This window comes from Rosa rugosa, chromosome 7, assembly GCF_958449725.1.
Source record: "Rosa rugosa chromosome 7, drRosRugo1.1, whole genome shotgun sequence".
Lineage (NCBI taxonomy): Eukaryota > Viridiplantae > Streptophyta > Magnoliopsida > Rosales > Rosaceae > Rosa > Rosa rugosa.
In genome coordinates this window covers 36,059,111-36,079,168 of record NC_084826.1, presented here as the reverse complement: position 1 = coordinate 36,079,168, position 20,058 = coordinate 36,059,111, and the positions used below count along the sequence as shown (strand labels likewise).

The 20,058-nt window shown below is 37.3% G+C and overlaps 2 protein-coding genes across 8 annotated transcripts; one reads left to right on the top strand and one right to left on the bottom strand.

The window, feature by feature from the left end:
• The first annotated feature begins 237 nt into the window (after positions 1 to 237).
• On the top strand, positions 238 to 3,496 carry LOC133723781 (protein PLANT CADMIUM RESISTANCE 10). 6 transcript variants are annotated; one of them, XM_062150647.1, is made up of 4 exons: positions 238 to 364; positions 854 to 1,061; positions 2,503 to 2,729; positions 3,164 to 3,496. In XM_062150647.1, the coding sequence occupies exons 2-4, from the start codon at positions 890 to 892 to the stop codon at positions 3,332 to 3,334; spliced, it is 570 nt and encodes a 189-aa protein (XP_062006631.1). In that variant the 5' UTR covers positions 238 to 364; positions 854 to 889; the 3' UTR covers positions 3,335 to 3,496. The 6 variants fall into 6 exon arrangements, with proteins under 6 accessions (XP_062006631.1, XP_062006633.1, XP_062006630.1 ...); XM_062150649.1 differs by having other exon boundaries at positions 249 to 364; positions 868 to 1,061; XM_062150646.1 differs by lacking the exon at positions 238 to 364 and adding an exon at positions 371 to 527.
• A 6,884-nt stretch (positions 3,497 to 10,380) lies between these two features.
• LOC133723981 (seven transmembrane protein 1) lies at positions 10,381 to 19,821 on the bottom strand. Of its 2 annotated transcripts, XM_062150841.1 has the most exons (13): positions 19,450 to 19,818; positions 19,244 to 19,286; positions 17,482 to 17,508; positions 17,268 to 17,360; positions 16,775 to 16,959; positions 15,761 to 15,929; positions 15,563 to 15,679; positions 14,848 to 14,967; positions 14,353 to 14,373; positions 12,086 to 12,144; positions 11,793 to 11,883; positions 11,456 to 11,563; positions 10,381 to 10,590 (listed from the first exon to the last, which is right to left on the bottom strand). In XM_062150841.1, exons 1-12 carry the CDS (start codon positions 19,653 to 19,655, stop codon positions 11,483 to 11,485), a joined length of 1,212 nt encoding a protein of 403 aa, XP_062006825.1. In that variant the 5' UTR covers positions 19,656 to 19,818; the 3' UTR covers positions 10,381 to 10,590; positions 11,456 to 11,482. The 2 variants fall into 2 exon arrangements, with proteins under 2 accessions (XP_062006825.1, XP_062006826.1); XM_062150842.1 differs by lacking the exon at positions 10,381 to 10,590 and having other exon boundaries at positions 11,508 to 11,648; positions 11,813 to 11,883; positions 19,450 to 19,821.
• Positions 19,822 to 20,058: the final 237 nt, after the last annotated feature.

The following is a 20,058-nucleotide window of genomic DNA, read 5'->3' as shown; positions in this document are numbered from 1 at the left end:
TGAATGTCTGAGGAGTTACTTGTTAAAATTACGATACGAGGGACTGAACTGTCGAATCCCAAAAAGATGAGGGTGTGACCAGTAATTTGCCCAAGATTTAATGACTCTATTAATAATTAAAGTTTTACAATGACACTTATATGTAATTTTCTATTTAAAAAATGGCACGTGGATGTGGATGTTACGTGTGCCCGCTCCAAAAGCCCAAGCAGTTTGATACTCGGGGCACGGAAGAGACCGGCCCAGAAAGTAAAGTAAATCTAACAGGGACTCGGGACTGGCTCGTCTCTCGTCATTTTTCACTTTCTAACCACACAGACAAAAACGGAGAGGAAATTGTTGGTTTCTTCACCGACACAGACGGGTATGAATCTTGTTCCTTCATTTTCGTTGCCTGAACTCTTCTTTGCTTGTTGGATTATCTTTGTTTTGTCCTTTTTAGTCGAGGGCTCGAATCTTATATTCTGTCTTCCGAGTCCGGAGGTTGCATATGTGGCTTTGACTTGTTCAATCTTAGCATCTGAGAGGTTGATCTCCTTCACTACTCTAGAAGTCGTTTCTTTAATGAAATTTGTATCAAAGAAAAGTAAAGAAAGAAAAAACAGGGTAAAGAAAGTAGTGTTTAATTTAGAATTTTTACATGGAATTGTTACGTGTTGCCCGGTTTCCCATCATGTGGACTATGGATCCGATCATTTCTCTTTTGGGTTTGGTAATTTAGAATTCGAGAGTATTACTTTCGGCTGGTTGAGATATCTGCTATTGAAAACTCTCTTTGTTTGTTTGTTTTGTTTTTCCCTTAATCACAAGTAGTATCCATTTACATAGTTACTCTGCCTCTGTAATGCTTTAGGGTACTGGGTACAGATCATTTGTTCGTCGCAGAAAGATGAAGAGCCAAAGCAGTTATGCACCTCCGTCTTATATTCCCTTGGGCCAATCAGATTCGGGATCACCCGTTGTTTTACGCAATGAAGACCCTCCCAAGCAGCAAAATAATGTCGATGGGCCGATACAATGGTCTTCTGGAATTTGCGCATGTTGTGATGATACGCAGAGCTGTACGCTACTTTCTGCCTTCTGACCTTGATTTATCACAAGGTGCCTCTTGAGTAGGGAAAAAAATAATAATAACTTGTGTTCATCATACTTTCTTTTTGGAGGACTTTATTGAAAGGCTAAAACATGATTTTGGTTGTTTAACTAACCATATGATTCGTACTCTCAGCTCTTATGTATGTGAATATGCTCTCTTAGTGCTCTTTATTTAGTGGTGGACCTCTTCTATATCTGAGTTTGTTGTTGGTAATCAGTTTCTATGAAGTAGAAGCCAATGCATTATCTGAAATTTTATGTAGTTAACTATGCCCAGAATGTTTTAGATGAAACAATTATATACTATGGTCATATAAAACTTAATGAAAATATTACAAATTTAAAAGTCACATGGTGAAGAAATGCAAGAAAAAAAAAATGAAATAGCTTTAACACACCATAGTAATAAACTGACTCAAGTTAAGGTATTCTAATTCTTAATGGATAAATTACATAATAAATGAAGTTCCAAGTTAGGATTCCACTTTCATATCAAGGCACAGAAGTTCAGGAACTAGGAGCTTTGGCTATTACTTGGATTTTGTGTATTGAGCTGCTGTCGTGAGTTACTTATTGGATTGTGTTTATTGACTTTAGTATAAACTACTTTAGTTGGCTATTAACATGATGAATAATTTAATTCATTATTGTTTTACATTGAGATTGGTTTTAGTATCCAGGTTTACTAGCTCTGACGACCTATAGAGTAGGCTAAATGTTAAACTTACTTTTAATATTTTCTTGTATCAAGTTTTTAATTGCTCTTGGCCTTGATTTTGAAAGCAGCCATAGTTTTCTCTCACCTATCAATACAGTGGTGACAATAAAGTTATAAAAGAATCAAGTGCATTTGTCTGTTCATACATTTTCAGAATAGCAAGTACTTGAATTTCCAAGGATAAGTTTTGATAAAGTAGATCAAGGTGAAATAATGATGACCTATTAATAATTTTAAATATGATTTTGAAGAAATAAGAGGAGGAATGATGGAGCTAAACCATTGGTTGTTGGTAAAATAGTGTATGCTATTAGTGGTCACTATCATTCGTTGAGCCTTGAAGGCATTGTCAAATTATTTTAGAAGGCTTAAATAGATGATATTTTTATTTCCCTTCAGTTTGTGTTTAGAATATTGAATCTATGTTTGTCAGTGTTTAGAATATTGAATCTATGTTTGTCAGTAAACCTTGTAGGGAAACTAGGGTGGGTGTAGTATAATGAAAACTTGTCTTTTGTTTTTCGACTTACAATAAGCTCTAATACCCTAAAAGCAGCTTATTAATTTATCTCACTTGTCAGTTATACAAATATGTGCATGCAATTGCTGGGAATTTCACCCAGCATGTTTTCAGCTTATGATACTCCAACCATTATCATCTGATTGCAGGTTTTTATTTACTTTTTCAGGTTGTATAGGTTTATTTTGTCCTTGCTATCTGTTCGGAAAGAATGCAGAGTTTCTGGGCTCTGGGACATTAATGGGCTCCTGCACGACTCATTTTATTCTGTGGGTACTTGTTAATACCGTCTGCTGCTTATTAACTGATGGCCTTATTTTTGGTATACCGGGATGCTTTGTTGCATGTTATGCTTGTGGCTACCGCAGGGCACTAAGATCAAAATATAATCTCCAGGTATAGTAATATTGTCATATATTTGCTTTTACGTTTTTGTTATTATTGCTAATACTTTTTTAATACATATCAAGATACTCTTCTTCTTGCATATGCTATTTCAATAAGTTTCGATTCAATAATGGCCAATTCTGTTGGTGAAGTTTAGTTGCAGATGTTACAGAAAATGATCATCAAAGATCTAACTGTAGCGATTTAGTTATAAGAAATGAAATGGAGAATCATAATATATTTCTAACTTGTAATTCAGTCCACGAGTAAGGGAATTATGTTAGAGAATATGCTTCATATGTGGCAGGGTGAAAACATTATTTTGATAATATTACAATTCACTTGGGAGGTAATAATGGTCATTAAATCTGTGGACCAACAGCTTAAGTTGAACTCTTACAGTTTCTTGTGGGCTTACCATTTCTTGTGCATGTACTTTGTAGGAAGCACCATGTGGAGACTTTATTACTCATTTTTTCTGCCATCTGTGCGCAATTTGTCAAGAGTACAGGGAGATCCGTGAAAAGTCTGCTGAATCTGGCCCTGGTGATCTGAATCTAGCCATAGTTACAGCCCCAGCAGTCCAGACAATGGAACCAGGGCTTGACAAGTAAAGTCAGTACTAGTACCCCTGCAGGTGCAGGATCTGCATCTGCTTTTGGTTATACAATGCTGTTCACACCCTTTAATGGAGATTGTTAGTGAATCCCTGAAAACTATAATACTATTAATCTTTTAAACTTTGTTGTGTATGAGGGTAGCTCTTAGCAGTATCAGTCTGGTGTTTTCTTCGCTGGTTGTGCTTAAAATAAAAAATAGGAATAGTCTCTTAAAATGGGACTTGTCTTGGAGCCACCAAAAGTTTTAACACCAAACATTTTCCGCTATAGTTGTCCGGGTCAACTGATATAAGACAAACAAGATGAATCTGTTGGAAGGTTTTTGTCAGCATGGGGGTATTTTGGAGAGGAGGAATGCTGGTCTTGAAGCTAGTATGCTTCACTCTGAGATTGCTTTGGATTGAACACCTAAACCCTTTGGATTAGGCCTGCGCTCGGGTCGGGCCTGATCCGAAATTTAGCAAGACCGAGACCGAGCCCAAAATAGTCGGTTTTCTGCTTTTTGAAAACTGAACCAGCAGAAAACCGAACTGAAGCATTAAGGGTCGGGCTTTCGGCCCAAAGCTCAGTTTTTCAAAGCCAGTTTGCCACTTATTTTGGTACCTGCAATGCATATCAATGCTGTGTTCTAACATAATACTGATAATAGCATTATTACAACACAAATACATTATCCAACAGATCAAAGATCAATCCAAATTATTCAATCATTCAATTATTTGAATGGTACAAGACATGAACACAATTTGCATTTTGCACAAATAGTCAAACTGACAAATTACTCAATGTTCTCAAACACAATGCACTACTGCAAGCCTGCAGAGTGCAACCAATGCATAACATAGAAATACAGATAATCAAAAGCTCAAAGCTCCAGGCCTTTAGCTGCTCTGCTCCACAAGTCCAAAACTCCACTTTCAGTCTGCATTCACATTTCACAATTTCAATTAACCAAAAGCATATAATTAACCAGAATACCAAACAACATCATACTGTCATAGTATTAAGTTTTAACCAAAAAAGCACTGATGCATATAATTTTCATATCAGTAAAATATCAGCACAAGACCACAAGTGATGCAAAATCCACAAATGCACATATCTAAAAGCAGAACATTAGCCAAATAATTCAAGTATACTACATTAACTGAATGCACACTCCATCTCATGATACAATACAAGTATACAACCTTAAAGCATGTGGCAGTAGCAATGTGGCATCAACAAAACACAAAAAAAACTAAGCAAGAATTGATTATTGCAATATGCTGCACAATATTGAAGGAAAAACATTGGGCAGTGGCAACGTGGCTTGAATATTTCAACATTCAGAAGTCATAACAGAACCTTAAAGTATTGCTACATGCTAATTTGCCATTAGTAAGTTGTAGTACCTTATTTTGCTGTTTTGCTTGCATCCACTACCTTTGAATTCTTTGATGCTTTAGATGATTTAGATGTAGATGGCTTTTCAGGCCAATCCACTATAGCACATTCTTCCCTTGCATGTTCTGCAAAGCAGCAAAAGTGCAAAGGGCAAACAAAGTTAGAAAAAATTATCACAAGTCAGTGAAGTCACATAACTAGTATAAAGTATAAACTTGAAATAAATTAACAAGGCAACCACAATTAAAATTAAAAACCATACCTTCCTCCACAATTTCATAAAATTCCTCAATAGTAGGAACATATCGAATGTTGTTGATGCTCTCAGACCTGATCCAGTTTTGGTAGCATATCAATGATTCCGCTGTTTTGGGAGTTAGACTAAAAGGATTGATGTCCCTTCTGCCAGTGCTAAAGCAAGACTCACTTGCCACTGTGCTCACTTGTATTGCCAAAACATTCTTGGCAAGTGCAACAATGTTAGGATACTTGGCACCATTCATCTTCCACTAATCCAATATCTCCCATTTTTTAAGATTTGCAGGCTTCTCAATTGAGTCCTTTAGGTATCTGTCCACTTCATGTCCAACAATAGCTTCTTCAGATTCTTCCAATTTTCTTTTCCAATCTTGCTCCATGTCCTTTATTTTTCTAGTAGGCTCAAAGGGCTTTTTGTAATTGGATTTGTTGTCTTGGCTAACTAGCTCTCTCCACTTCTAGATTTTCCAGTCCTTGAAGATGGTGTTCCTTGAGACATCATTGATGAGCTGTACATAACAAGGACACCAGAAGCTCCTTAAACTCCGCAAACTTCGCCTTAATGTCAGCATGCTCCATCTTCAGCCACTTTTTGCAGATACTTTCATAGTTTCTAATCTTGAACCTTGGGTTTAACACTAAGGCAACAAATAGAAGATTATTGCAATTTTCCAAGGTCCCAAAATACTCATCAAATTTGGCTCTCATCTTTACATCCATATCGAACAAGATCATCTCAGTCTCCGAACCAGTGCACATATAAGGTTTAGTGAACAATTCATCAATCTCAGCTTTGATGGCCACTATATCATGAAAAGCTTTCTGTGGTGGTGGGTGATTTGAGGCACTGATCCTCATTGTCACATCATAGAAGATTTTTAAAAACCTCATAAAAACTACAGCCTTTTCCCAATCCTCTTTAACCGGTGGCCTTACTCTTTTTCTCCTCGGTTTCTTCCTTACATCAGTCACTAGAACTTGCAGCTTATCATCTTCCTCATCCACATCTTCATATATCCTCATCAAAGTAGTTCTCGTATGTATTGTCCTCCTCCTCTGCCATTCTATCGAAGGCTTTTTGCAGCTCTAATACTGTGTCTAGCATTAGAAAGGTCGAGTTCCACCTTGTTGGCACATCGAGGATGCAAAACCTCTTACATTCAAGCTTCTCCTTCTCTACACACATTTTAAAAACATTGAGCCTTTGTTCACTACTCTGAACATATCGTATTGCATTCCTACTTGAAGCAACCGGACTTTCCATCATTTTAAGGCTTAATCTGACAATGTGGTTTAGAATGTGGGCAAGGCACCTAACATGCAGGTACTTTCCTCCTAGAACAGGTGGTTTCTCTCAACCTAACATCTTTTTCCTGATGTAGTCAAGTTCAACCTTGTTTGCACTTGCATTGTCAACAAAAATTGTCAAGACTCTCTCCACTTTCCAATCAATCAAACATGCCTCCGACAACTTCCCTATGCTAGTGCCCTAATGATTAGGAATCGCCCTAAAGTTTAGTTGTTACGTCCCGAACCCAAATTCACCCGTTTACTAGTCATTTGGACGGTAAACGACAACTACTTTCACTTTTTTTGTCGTTTCGGTACTTTTAGTGGCCCTAAAAGTCGACTTTTTGTTCGGGTCAGAATTTGAGAAAAGTTTCTTCACGAAAGTTGTAGAGGACGTTAAACCGAGTGCGTGGATATGTGGTTCGTAAAAATCGGAGCTCGTATGCGAAAGTTATAAGCGAAATACTAAAGTTACTGTTCATGTGGTAAGTTTCTATAAATAGGTAAGTTACTGTGGTAAGTTTCCATTTTTGGAAACCTACCGGCCTTTTCTCTCTCTTCTCCCCCGACCTTTTCTTCCTCTTCGGCCCGATTCTTCCTCCTCCGATTTCTTCCTCCTCCGGCCACCCCACGATGGAATCCGGGCATCAGCTGGCTCGCCTCTTCACCCTTGTCACGTCTGTGGTGATGTTTTGCAGCGATTTGGCCGGAAGAGCTCGATTTGGAGCTGTGAAGGTTACTGTAGCAGATCGGGATTTCAGTCGATTTCCGGCGATTCCGGCCGTCTCCGGCCACCAAATTGGCGTCGAAGGTTCGGTTTTTGACATAGATCATTTCCCCTAAGGTCTTTCATTTCAATTTGCAGTGTAGAGGTCGAATTAACGATTTGCAATTTCTAGGGTTCTTGGAGTTTTCTGGAAATTTTTCACCGGCCAAATTGGAGCCCTTCAAGGTAAAATTGGAACTTGTTGTAGTTGAGAAAGAGGTTGGGTTTGTTGTGTAGGTGGTGCTGCCAAAATTTGGTGGCCATCGGAGGTGGTGGCCGCCGGCGCGTGGGGCCCACGCGCTGCCACTGTTGGTGGCGCGTGGAGGCATATAGGGCAGTGTTTTAATTTCAGTTTTTAGCCCATTAAATTGTATATATGTTGTAGTGCTTGTATGTGAAGTTTGGTGAATTTTGGAGGAGTTTGGAATTGTTTGTGAATTTCCGAAGTTTGAAGTTTTGTGATGGAATTGTGGGAAATCCGACCGTCGGATTTCCCTCGTTTTCATTGTGGAATATATAGATTGAGGAATTGGTGTTGTGGAAGAGATTTGGGTGGAATTTGAGAGGTATTGGAGATAGGGATTTTCGGGTTTCGTTTAGGTTCGTATTTATTTTATCGGATTGCCGTTTACGGAAATATAATTGTGTACAGGGCAATGTTGCGAGCTACGGCTAGATGAAGGAACTCGTTTGCGTGGTCGCCAATAGTACTGTGAGTGGACTTTTGTTTTAAATAATGATGCATGCATTTATTTTCTTGAATTAATGCTTTACCTAATTAATATATTACTTTCGAGCATATGAATTGATTTCGGAATTTGATTTCGATTTATCACGTGGATTTGCTTTCAATAATGATTTTTCATGAAGTAATTATGATTTATTCCGGTTATGAATTTCGGATATTAATTTGTTATGCTCGGATTCGAATTTATAATTTATGTTGATTTTCGACGAATCATTTTCCGAGGTAATTTCCGGAATTAAATATATATTCTCTATTCGTTGATTTGAGATTTTTGGAAAGATTTTCGAAATGGGATTTCGATCAATTTATTTTCCTATTTATTTATCGACTTTCGGTTTTGGCATTGGGAATGCCTTGTTGATGATCTAACTATTCTTTTAGCGTGTGGGACACACTGTAGATTTATGTGACTTTCTACGAGAATTTCCGGGTACGGTTGGGAATCGTACCCGTGTTTTCTTTATTCGCGGGACTTATGGGGAAGCCTTACTGATTTTCGATTTTTCGTATGATTTTTACCCGCCATACCTGGGTCGTCATATTTATTGCTAGCTAGCCTATTAGTACTCCTCCCTGCTTACTATGTGTTTGTGGGTGAGTAAGAGCAGAGCATGGGATGCTCCAGAGTGTGGGACACTCCGACCCGAGCCTGGGAGGCTCCCTTCTTTCGTATGGTGAAACTTCTTCCCCATATTTTATCGTTGCTTGACTAGCGGGGCTAGTCCGATTTTCACTGTAGCCAGCGGGGCTGGTCTTATCTTCTTGAGAAACGAGATTTCAGTTTTACGATATATTATTTTCGAATGTTTTGACTAGCGAGGCTAGTCGGTTTATCGTTTTGAAATGTGTTTTAAAGCTAAATGTGTTTTACCATTTGTGCATGCATCGAGGTTTTTAATGAAATAAATGTGGGAAAGTATGAAATCCTTCTTATTTTAAATTGTTTATTTTTGTCCACTCACGCTAACGTTTTCGTCTACTTTCCCCTGGGCCCTTCGGTTTCTAATGCCCAGTTTGCAGGCGTTATTAGTTGAGGTCGGGCGTACATGGTTCGGGGCATAGTTGACGAATAGCTTCCGCACTTCTTTGTTTGGCTCTGATCTATTGTGGGTTACTGTTTTGGGTAGTCCACTTTAGGGGTGACTCGACCAGTTCTCGGTAAAGTTATCTCTAAGGTGGGCCCCGCAGGGCCACCTCGGATTTCAGGGTGAAATCCGGGGCGGGTCCTGTCATTAGTATTCTTTTGTGCAACGTCCAACCAGAATCAACAAAATCGGAGTCAAAACCATGTAATTGATATTTTGCACCGATGTCCATGTATTGGTGGTTAAGCACAAACAGTGAGACCTTAACTCTTTCTTAAGCTCAATTTTTGCTGCTTGATACATAGACAAAAACTATTTGACAATAACCCTCCTAGATGGTACTTCCCACCTAGGCACACCCACAAGACAAAAATACCTAAAGCCAGTCCTTTCAATGAAACTGAAAGGCGGTTCATCCATAACTATCATCTTGCAGGCTATTCTTGCAGGGACTTCCTGGCTCCATTTAATCATCACTAACTCCTTAGTACCCCCAGTACTTAACACTGGCTACGCTTTTCAGGTTTGAAAGTAGAAGCATGAACATTTGTGCTTATTTAGAAGACAAAATTTGGAAGAAGTTGAAAGGGGAATTTCGCTAAAGGTGCATCAACTGGAGTGGGAGAAAAATCATGAATAGCAGACCATTGGAATGAGAGAAAAAAAAAATCAGTCTTAATTTTGGAGGCTTTGATTCCTAAACTCATCTCTCTCATTCGTAATCAAATTCCTGAGTATTCAAGGAATCAAATCCTGACAAGGAGGTGAGACCTACACCCATTCAAATTTCTTTATGTATTAGTAAACACATGAATACTTCTACCCGAAACTATTCCGATTCTTTTATACTAATGCATGAATACTTTTATCCCATAACAATTCCCTCCATTTTCCAAATAAGTAAATGTTCCCTCAAATCTGAAGCTTTTTTTCATGGACAAGACAAACCAGATGATATGAAATTCAAGTTGTTCAGAGAATCGGATCGGTTCTATTAAGGATAGGTCGTATTGATGACCAAAAAAACTCTGGAGAAGAAGAAAGCTTCAACGTTCCCCAAGACAACAAAGCCATCATTGTGCGGAGGATAAAGAGCATCCAACGCAAAGCGGCCTTAAATTCCCTTGTTTCGTACCACCTGCTAAATGAACTTTATTGTTTCCATGACTATCATAAATGAATTGCAACATAAATGAAGTGCAAAATCTTGAGCATACATAAATTGTTAACACTCATTCATATACATTAATTATTTGAGAGTTTCTCTCAATCTATTTTCTATACTATTTCTTACCTTGATGTACAAATCCTGAAAAGGAATTCTCCACCATCTACAGTTTTCTGGGTGACTTTTTCACTAGTTTGCTTCCAGTACAGTAGATTGGGTAGTGACATTGTAATATAACCTCAAAATTATTGTTTTAAATGTTGGATGAAATTCAGCATTCCAGCCGCGAAACCAGAAAAAAAAAAAAAAAAAAAAAAAAAAGGGCCACATGCAAGGAGGCAACACTAAACGTCTACTCAGAAACCCTTATACAAGCAGTAAAACGCATCAAACCAAAAGTGAAAACTGCAGCAACCATAAAAAGCAGTTACATAATTGCCGCAAATAATAGATGTTCTTCTGGTGCAGCTTTCTGAAGATAAACCCACAGAATTTGCATTATGTTGACACCATCCATCTTGTAGTGGACTTTTAGAAAATTTCCTTTGTCTGCCAAAAGTTATTTAGGTTATCAGAATATAAGCAGAACATATAAGACTGAAAAATGATGAGCAACAAATTATTACTCCTAAGGCCAATAATGATACTTCTTTTTGGAACATTTTATTCTACCAAAACCAATATGTGCATTAATTGGAACAAAGGATTTTCACACATCAGACAATACTTCATGACAAGTCCACAGCTAAACTTTATTAGAAGTGAAGTTAAAATCCTAGAACAATTACAGAACTCATTAGAAGATTGGCTGTGCATGCCAATAGAGTGTGTTCTGTAATGCCGAGTTTCTCACTTACAGAAATTACAGACTTTGAGCCTCCCACATGTATCAGAAATACTATTAAAAATATAGAGGTTCTAACTATGTCTACTTCAACAAGAGCTCTAGAAAAAAGAACCAAATAGCTGTTGAATATCTAACTAAATATTACAAAAATCAGACTTCACCTCTCATGTGTATCAAAAATCATATCAATGATTCTTAGGTTCCAATTTCTGTCTACTCCTACAAAAACAGTGGAAAACACAACATAATACTTGTTCATCTAAACAAAATGCCAATGACTAATGGTTGGGGAAAAGAATATATCTTATATCCTTGGTTCTCAAAAGAAGACACTAAATAAAAAAGGTAGCTTCTCAAAAAATTTCTCTGCCCATATACAAAACAGTGCAGAACTCTCAGCAGTATCAGTTTACCATTCTCTCGAAGAACCCAACAAAGTTCAAGTCAATGATGCTACTAAATATAATACCACATCAAAAACATGCTTCGCATGTGTGTATGTTTTTGTGAGAGAGAGAGAGAGAGAGAGAGAGAGAGAGAGAGAGAGAGAGAGAGAGAGAGAGAGACCTTGAAAAGTTCTTGTCACTCCATTAACTAGGCTGCGCTGGAGTCCCCACCCTTACTCTCTAGCTCTTGTTGTCTCCAATACCGAAAGTAGATAAATTGTATAAGTATCTTCAAGATATTAAGGTACCTCAATCCCAGTATGTTCATAATATTTTGCTTCTTGAAGAGAAGTATAACCAGCAAAATGTTCAACCTTCCAAGTAAAATCATGACATCAACAGATGTTGGATAGTTTGGGAATGCACATTATAGTACTTAAGAGTTAAAAAGCATAGCCCCTAAAATTAGATATGATATATTTAGAGAAACATGTGTGGTGGTGATAAAATAAGGATACTAAAATATCAAGAAACATACACCCTCCAGCGTCCACTAGCCACGCTAGATTTGGTCTGATTTTCGACCATTCTAAGCTGTTCACAACAATGCTGCAAAGCAGAGATCATGTTCGTTAATGAAATGAAATAAAGTGACAGTTGAACCAACAATACAAGAATTCTACTTCAACAATACAAACCTTTTGAGTTTCGTACTCTTGTAACAAAGTATATAATTAATTGAATTTGGCAAAAATGCTAAATTGAACAATAAGACTAAATAGTAGAAAGGATGGGAAAAAAAAATATTCACCTTGCTACATAAGTGGCATTTCCAACAATAGCAAAGATGAACATTAAAGGATTAAGGCCCTGCACAGTATAAAGAAAACTATCATCTTCTTTCTCTCCCATCATGCATGCAACAGCACAGAAAAACAATGAAATTCTCAAGTGTGTACTAGACTCTGGGAGGATGCTCTAAGTGTGTACTAGAAGCTTATGCTTTTGCAATCTAACAGCTTAAATGAGGTAAAAACACCTATTTTGATGCTTTGGCATACGCAATCACAACTTCCCTTTCCGGGTTCATCACATTAGCTAATTAGGGTAGCTCTGCCAACCATATAAGGTTCAAGTCATTCAGGAATTGACCTGAGCAAAGTAACTCTGGGACCTTAGAATTATAATGGCGTCCATGGAGGTTATGAAGAAAGGTAAATTCTAGAAGACCCTGCAGTATTAAGGCATTGCTATCAATTGCAAGGTGACCAAGGCCAATTTTGTTGTGTCATCCAAACTTTCCAAAATTGGTTGTACCTCTCCTTGCCAACCCATTGACAGTCGACCAATCTCTCCAAACTACTGGCTTTCTGAATCTACTGAATCCTTTTGCCCAACTCACTCAAGATCTTCATATTAAAAAAAAAAAAAACAAAAAGAAAACAAAACCAAAAACAAAAAATATCTGTTTTGAGTTATGAGTAATGACAACTATAAACTACCCGTTAAAGTTCATCTCAGGGATCAAAAGTCCAAAACAAGTAACCAATATAATGTGTAACACTACACAAGAATGCTTTCATTAAGCTACATATTTGTTCGCTTCAACCCTTCTTTATTTTCCATAAGCTCAAATCTAAGATCATTTACTTGATATACCTTTGAAGGTAATTATTAGGCGTCCAAATTACAGTAGCGCCAAAGGCGCTCTCTAGTTGCCCATAGCTTATCCTCCCTTATGTTCCCTATGCTCATACATGAGATTGAAAATGTTCAGGTGTAGCAACTGATATTACCCCACAGGAGCTTTCTAGTGGATCCTTGTCAAGTGGCAGAACCAGGGCCGGTCCTAGCCTAAGGCAGACAAGGCAACTGCCGTAGGCCTCACTTGGGTGAAGGCCTCACTTTAAAACAAGTTTTTGTACTTTGTACTATTTAAAGCCCAACAAAAATTGAATACAACTTCTAAATTACCCAACATATCACCAAGTCATTTGAACTTATATAGATCTTGTAGAACTAGGCCCCGTACCTTTGCGTCAATTTTTTCTTTCTTTCTACTACAAACTTTCTTGTATATTTTGTACTTGTCTATCTTTAGCTAATGCATATATACTCGATTTGTTTGAACTTAACTAGTTAACTAATTGAAATTAGGCTCCATTTATAGGTTATGTTATTCTTATATTCATAGTAGAGACCCAAAATTCTTGTACCAAATACTTTGTTTGTAAAGTAGCAAGAATATGCTAAAAATACAGAAAAATAAAAAACAGCTTATGATTTTCGCCTTAGGCCTCACTTACCGTTGGGACGGCCCTGGGCAGAACTACCTACCCTAACATTAATATCATTGTACTAGCAAGGACATAGGGTACGTAGGGTAGCCTTTTAATTCTCTGAAGGCTTGTCGGCATTGTGGGGAAAGTGATGGGGATCATATGCCTTGTACGTATGACTTAGTATAGTTGTGTAGCTTAGGGTTCTCATATATATATACATACAGGGCCCTTCCAATAAGGGATCCCTTTTTTTGGTCTTTTATAGGGATAGGCATTAGACAAAATTTTTGATTATATTTTGGCATCTCAACCGTTCAATTTTTAGGTCCTAATGTATAGATCATTTCTGCAAATTTTCAGCCAAATCGGTGATCGTTAAGGCATCCAAAACTGCAATTTACACGAACGGACCGAATCTGTCGAACCGGAACTGTTCGTGTTTATAATGGTAAATTGCAGTTTTGGATGCCTCGATTATCAAATTGGCTGAAAATTTACAGAAGTGATCTATACATTAGGACCTAAAAACTGAACGGTTGAGATGTGAAATATATGATCGAAAAGTTGGTCTAATGCCCTATCCCTAGAAAAGACCAAAAAAAGGGATCCCTCACTAGAAAGGCCCTGTATATATATATATATATAGTTAGCTCTGATTACTTGTTTTACTTCCATAATAATGTTTTATTTAGGATTGCTGATTGATTAGATCCAATAACTTAACTATAATTAAATTGAAATTAAAAAAAAAAGAAGCCACCTAGCTCTGCTTGTGCTTCAACTTGAAAATGCTTACCTCAACATTGCTTCTTTTGAACTGCAAAATTGATCAAGAACAGAGGTCAGTATTACTTAGAAAACTGACACAGTAAGACAAATGTCAACATTCTAAAATCTAAATTCTGGCCAGACACAAAAAGATATCATGTGAAGGATTAAAACAAAAGTACTGGTAGATCCTGTTTCACAGTTGAAGCCGAAGTCCCTGGAAAGAGATTTGGCAGTGCAGCAATGGTAGGGAAGGGAGAGGGGGAAGAGTGAGGTTTTGGGAAGTGGGTGGGGAAACATCTTTTTGCCATTCTGTTCCTTGTTTATATAGATTAGAAGGAAATAAACAGAAAAATTGTTGATGGTGTGAGGAGGGGCTGGATATTATGTGGGGAGAGAATCTGATTTTAGTTTCTTCAGAGTTCAGGGATTATTCCTTGATATTTGGTCATACAAAAGTTACATATACTTCTGGAGGAGGAGCATCTGTGATTTTATAAGCTAATTTAATGGCAAAACTCACGTTTAGGAAAATCTGAGGAAACCTTCCACCAATGTAAATAGCTGCCATTCCCCAACCAAGGACATGTCCAATCACACTGCTATCTTTAACATCCTTTTCTTGCAACAGCCCACTATGTACCTGAAATTCAAAAAGAAAATCACGAAAAGAACAGTGCTTATGTTTCATTCTCCATCTTTGGTGATATTACAACGTCTATAGAACTTAGCATAAAACTGGAAAGGAAAAAAAAGGCTTAACGAGTAAGATATATGAACAAGAATTCAAAAAATCCTGAAATATAACTCTGTTCTTCCTCACTCTTAAAAGTTTGTCAGAACTCCAAATTTCAAAACAATAATCAGGACAAAAGATATGGCACCTCTATCAACACTCCACCTAATTGCCACTTATTGAATAGCTCAAAATTTAAAACCAACCATCTCAAGTACAAGACTATCCCAAGCCACGGATATGTGTACGGATACAAATAGACAGACAGACAGAAAATGATATATACACATGCAGATAGACATCAGACAAAATGATATGTATACATGCAGACAGACACCATATATACACTGATTATATGATGTTTCCGAAAGCAGCTATCAAATTGGCAACACTTCCACGCCAAATGGAAAACTTCTTGGTTATATCAAATGGGAAACTTTACATATGAGTTGCCCGATTAAAAAATTTTCTTTGTAAATTGCTACTTTTGAATTTCGAGTACCTGCAAAAGCTTTCTTCCTACTAGCATCACTACTCCTGGATTTGAATCAACAATCAAATGTCCTTTATTGTCTGCTGATCGATAATTAAAAGTGCCAAAGAGAGTCATCAGAGAGACCTATATTAGATGAAAAAGACATGTTTTCAGCCTGTGATCATATTTCCAATAATGGTGTATAATCAACAATGAAGAGCTCACCACACAGAGCACGGTCTTGACATTTTTTGGTGCAGATTGTCTAGATGCAAGTGAACCAAGCAAGGGCACTTCATTGGAGTTGCGAATACGATTAGATGTACCAGTCATTTTTTGTGCTAAATGAGATCCTTCTGTAGGAGTATGACTCCTTGACAGAGATCTTGCTGATCTGATGAATTTTCAAGCAAAAAAGAGAACTTCAAATATGATCATGGTTTTCAACAACAAAATTTAGATAATTACTATTTCTGGCCTTGTTGAAGGTTAGGCTAATCAATAAAATGTGCCATGTTAAAACTGAAACTGTCTGAAGATAGTTGCACAAATTCCGCACAGAGGTCAAAACACCTCTTAGTCAATTTGAATTTCATAGAACACAGATAGCTGAAAAGCATGAGTAATCAGTCGACAAAATTTGGATATAAGATGTACATAAAATCCGAGTTATTCTCTAATTGGGTTCTTAACTAGGGGACTAAATAATATATGCATCATGCATGTCAAGTGTTTAGATATGTATCTAACTGGTTAGACCCATATCTTATTTCAAGGTCCATAATTGATAATAACTTAATACATATAACATGTGTGTGTGTGAAGAGAGAGGGACAGGAACAGGGAGAGATATGCAGAAACAAACGAAGTAAAATACAAACATAAAAGTGAAGGGACTAGGAAGCTCAGTGGTCACATAGAACACAATGCAATTATAAGTTTATAACATGGAAAGGTTTCTATTTAAATCCTACATGAAGAATATCGATGGTATAAAAGTTGGTAGCTCAAGTATATTGATGAATGTGAAATCTGTTAACTGCTGGTAAGGAAATGATCAGTGAAACATATATTGAACATTAAGTTCTTTTACCAGACATAATGGAATTCTAACTTTAGTGAGCCAAATCAAAGTCTTTCATCAATTAAAAATTAATTAAAAAAACAAAAGAGCAGGTGAAAGGGTAAAAGGGATTTATCAGTAATATGAATGAATACTTGAGGAGAAATATCAATTACATGTAATATGATTCTCTTCTGGGAGATTTACTTGGAGGAAGAGAAATAGGTGAACTCAAAACATTTCCTCTACTGGAGGTGTCAGACCCATTACTCTGGCCAACAATGTCAACCTGATTCCCAAAGAAATCACTATTGCTTCCTCTCGATTTTCCTGGAACCTCAGTCAGATCAGATTTGGAATCCTACATTAAGATAAGAGCATTAAAGGTATAAGTCTTTTTAAATAACAGGATTCAAGGAATTCCATGTAATATTAACCAAAAAAAAAACAGCAAACAGAAAACAAAAGTAGAAAAGGAGCAAGACAAAAAGCAGTTCAACTCCCAAGTATTACAACCATAAGAAAATGCACATTTTTACAAACCACACCTCCCTCCATGCACATGTCCATTGAAAAACTACTCATGGAGATCGTGAGCTTTGTAAAAAAGGGGGTGTGAACTTCATCCCCCAGAGAAATAGGGGAGATATGAGTGAATCAGCTTCTAACCATTTTGTGTCTCGAATTGTATTTTAGTCGAGGATGTATGTAACCATAGTATATGGTCTGGACAGAAAGAGTTATGGTGGTAACTGTATACAACTGCATACCAAGAGAATGGTGAAATATCACATAAACTGATTTGCTAATGATATGAGGGGAATATAAGTAAAAGAAAAAAGTTGATTTGAAATCAAATTGCAGTTTCAGTCAACATGCATACCATTGCCGTATAGTATTGGGTTGGAAGCTGCATAAGCAAGTTTAACAAACACAGTCAGTTGTCAATAATTTTCATTTTTGTTTCTGGTACACAATATATACTCGAAAATGAAAGAAGAGAACTAGTAAAGGTGGCCTATAGCATGCTTACATTATCATCTTAAATCTCTTCGGAAGCCAATTAAACAAAACAGTCTAATAAGCATCATGGTCCTCATTCCTTACCAGAGTCTTCTCTTAAATATTAACTTTCTTTTCAGAATATTGATATACCACAATGAATAAACAAAATTGTATCGAACTCTGTACACCATCCAAATCCATTCATAGATAGAAGACTTTTAGCAAGTTCTGTTTGCAATATATGATCTAGTCCTCTAGATAGATAAAAACAGATTGTATACATTGCAGCAGAAGGATCAACTTATTCAACTTTAGTATCACTCCATGGTGACAAAATCTGCTTTTTAAATATTATGCATTACTCAGATAGTTCTAATGTTGGACAGGTCTTGAGATGTCTATATTTGCATGTATGAGAGTTTTCAGACATGAGCTTGTACAGCAGGAAGCTTGGCACTTGTAAATTACATCTTTGTAATTTCAGATGGAGATCTGACAATTGAATACATGTTGAAATCCATTAGCTTCTCTCAAGGTTTGTTTGACGCAACCTTACTGTAGGTCTGATCCTAAAGGCCTCTAGGAGCGATTCCTTGAACATATAGATTCTCTTCCTAGAGGAAGTGACAACAATTCAAAGCCAGCATTCTTACTAACTTCATAGAGCATTGGAGGAAAGAGTAGAACCAAGAGTGTTGAAGAAAAGAATGAAGACCACACATGGTTAAATACCAAGGCAAGTCGAAGGTTTGAAGTTCCATCTCTCATGTAGAATTGGACATAGAGACCTTAAATCTCGCATGCTAGGTGGCTAGTTATGCACTAAAATTTTACTATATGTTTATTGTTCCAAGCGTAATTTTGTTTTAGGTATAGTTAGATTAAAACTGATCTTCCACACAATTGAGAGCTCTGCACAGTTTCGTGTGAACAAGTTCCTTACTTGTCCGGACGAGATTGATTAGAAATTCTTATTCCAACAATAACCTTTTCCAAATGAACCTCAGTCATTTATGATAGAAGACAGGAATTTGAAATTTCTATAGGAGAGGTGACTAAGAACACAAATATATGCCTTGGAGATCCAAGAAATGAAGATTGTTGGAAGTAGCTTACTGACGATTAGAATGGACATACATTAAAGGACAGAAATGTCTACTTATGTACTTATGTAAGTTCTAACAAGCTTTGGAGGGAGTTAAGGTTAGATTTATCAAGGCTCTGGAAGTCAAGGTTAAAATTGACGGGCCTTGACACTGGTGTGTGGTAGGTGGCCTTCTCTTGGTCAAGTCTTACTGCTTCAAGAAGTCCATTAATTTCTCAATCCCACCAAACTCATGGACCCTGAATAATCCACTAAACCCTATCAAATGTGAATCTAGAATGAAATGAACCTGAAGCCACAGGGTGGAACATAAAGCATGCATGTCCAGATCAGTTCTGGGGGGAGGTGGAATTTCTCACATAAACTGTTAGTACATACACTGCAGGCACTCAATATAACATGTACTGATGTGGGAGCTGCTACATAAAATATAAAATTTATAAGTTAAAAAGAAAACAAGTCATTCCCTCCTAGATTCAAGAATGCATGCTGTATTGCCCAGAACATGGAAAATAAAATCAAGTTTGACCCTTACCGTAGCTGGTTCCAACATGCAGCCGAAAAGGTTAAAAAGGTCTCTGCATAACAAGTCCACATAAACAAATTACATGGCCAAACAGCAAAGATAGCAGTAGTAAGTTTACAGAGTGTAGTAAACTGAACGCCGTCCAAGTCATGGATGATATAAAGGAAAATTACAGACAAGAGAAGAGAAGAGAAGAAGACGAAGAAATTCTATACCCAACAATCCAAGTGATCAAGAAAGCGAGAGAGAGGCCGTCCGTGGATTTATGCTTAAAGTTTGTGATGATTTGAGGGACCTCGGCAACACCCCAACTGGCAACACTGACCACACCCAACACCAACGAAACGCCCTCTTTGGTAGAGCACAGATTGTACTCCAAATACTTTCGAGCCCATTCCCAACAATGCTCCTCATTGGCCATTCTCTCTCTCTCTCTCTCTCTCTTCTTCAATGTGTCTCGTGAGACGGAGGGGGAGAGAGTCCTACTCCCAACCCAAATTCTAATTCTAATACTAATAGGACACCTCTCTCAAGGCAAGGCTCTTTATTAACAATATTCTAATTACTCAATATTAGGATTCTGCTTTATTCTTTCCTTTTTTGAAAGATTGGCTCCAAGCCCATCTTTTAAAAAGGTTGGCGTTTTCGTTTCCTACAAAATTGCTTCGTCTTTTCCCCATCATCCAACCCAGACCCTGGCACTGCCAGCATTTTAATTTCTGGCCGACAGATGTGGAAGCAATACTTTCAATCCCACTGCCACTTTTTCCAGTGGCTGACCGTCTTTGTGGGCACTACTCTAAAAGTGGACTGTATTCTGTGAA

Excerpts from the sequence above, each read along its gene's own strand:
- LOC133723981 (XM_062150841.1), bottom strand. The coding sequence starts at position 19,655 with ATGGCCAATGAGGAGCATTGTTGGGAATGGGCTCGAAAGTATTTGGAG. Across the intron at positions 14,968-15,562 it reads TAGGAAGAAAGCTTTTGCAG|GTACATAGTGGGCTGTTGCA; the intron begins GTACTCGAAATT and ends TTTGAATTTCAG. Across the intron at positions 11,884-12,085 it reads AATGCCACTTATGTAGCAAG|CATTGTTGTGAACAGCTTAG; the intron begins GTGAATATTTTT and ends TCTGCTTTGCAG.
- LOC133723781 (XM_062150644.1), top strand. The coding sequence starts at position 641 with ATGGAATTGTTACGTGTTGCCCGGTTTCCCATCATGTGGACTATGGAT. Across the intron at positions 713-853 it reads TCATTTCTCTTTTGGGTTTG|GGTACTGGGTACAGATCATT; the intron begins GTAATTTAGAAT and ends GTAATGCTTTAG. Across the intron at positions 1,062-2,502 it reads TTGTGATGATACGCAGAGCT|GTTGTATAGGTTTATTTTGT; the intron begins GTACGCTACTTT and ends TTACTTTTTCAG.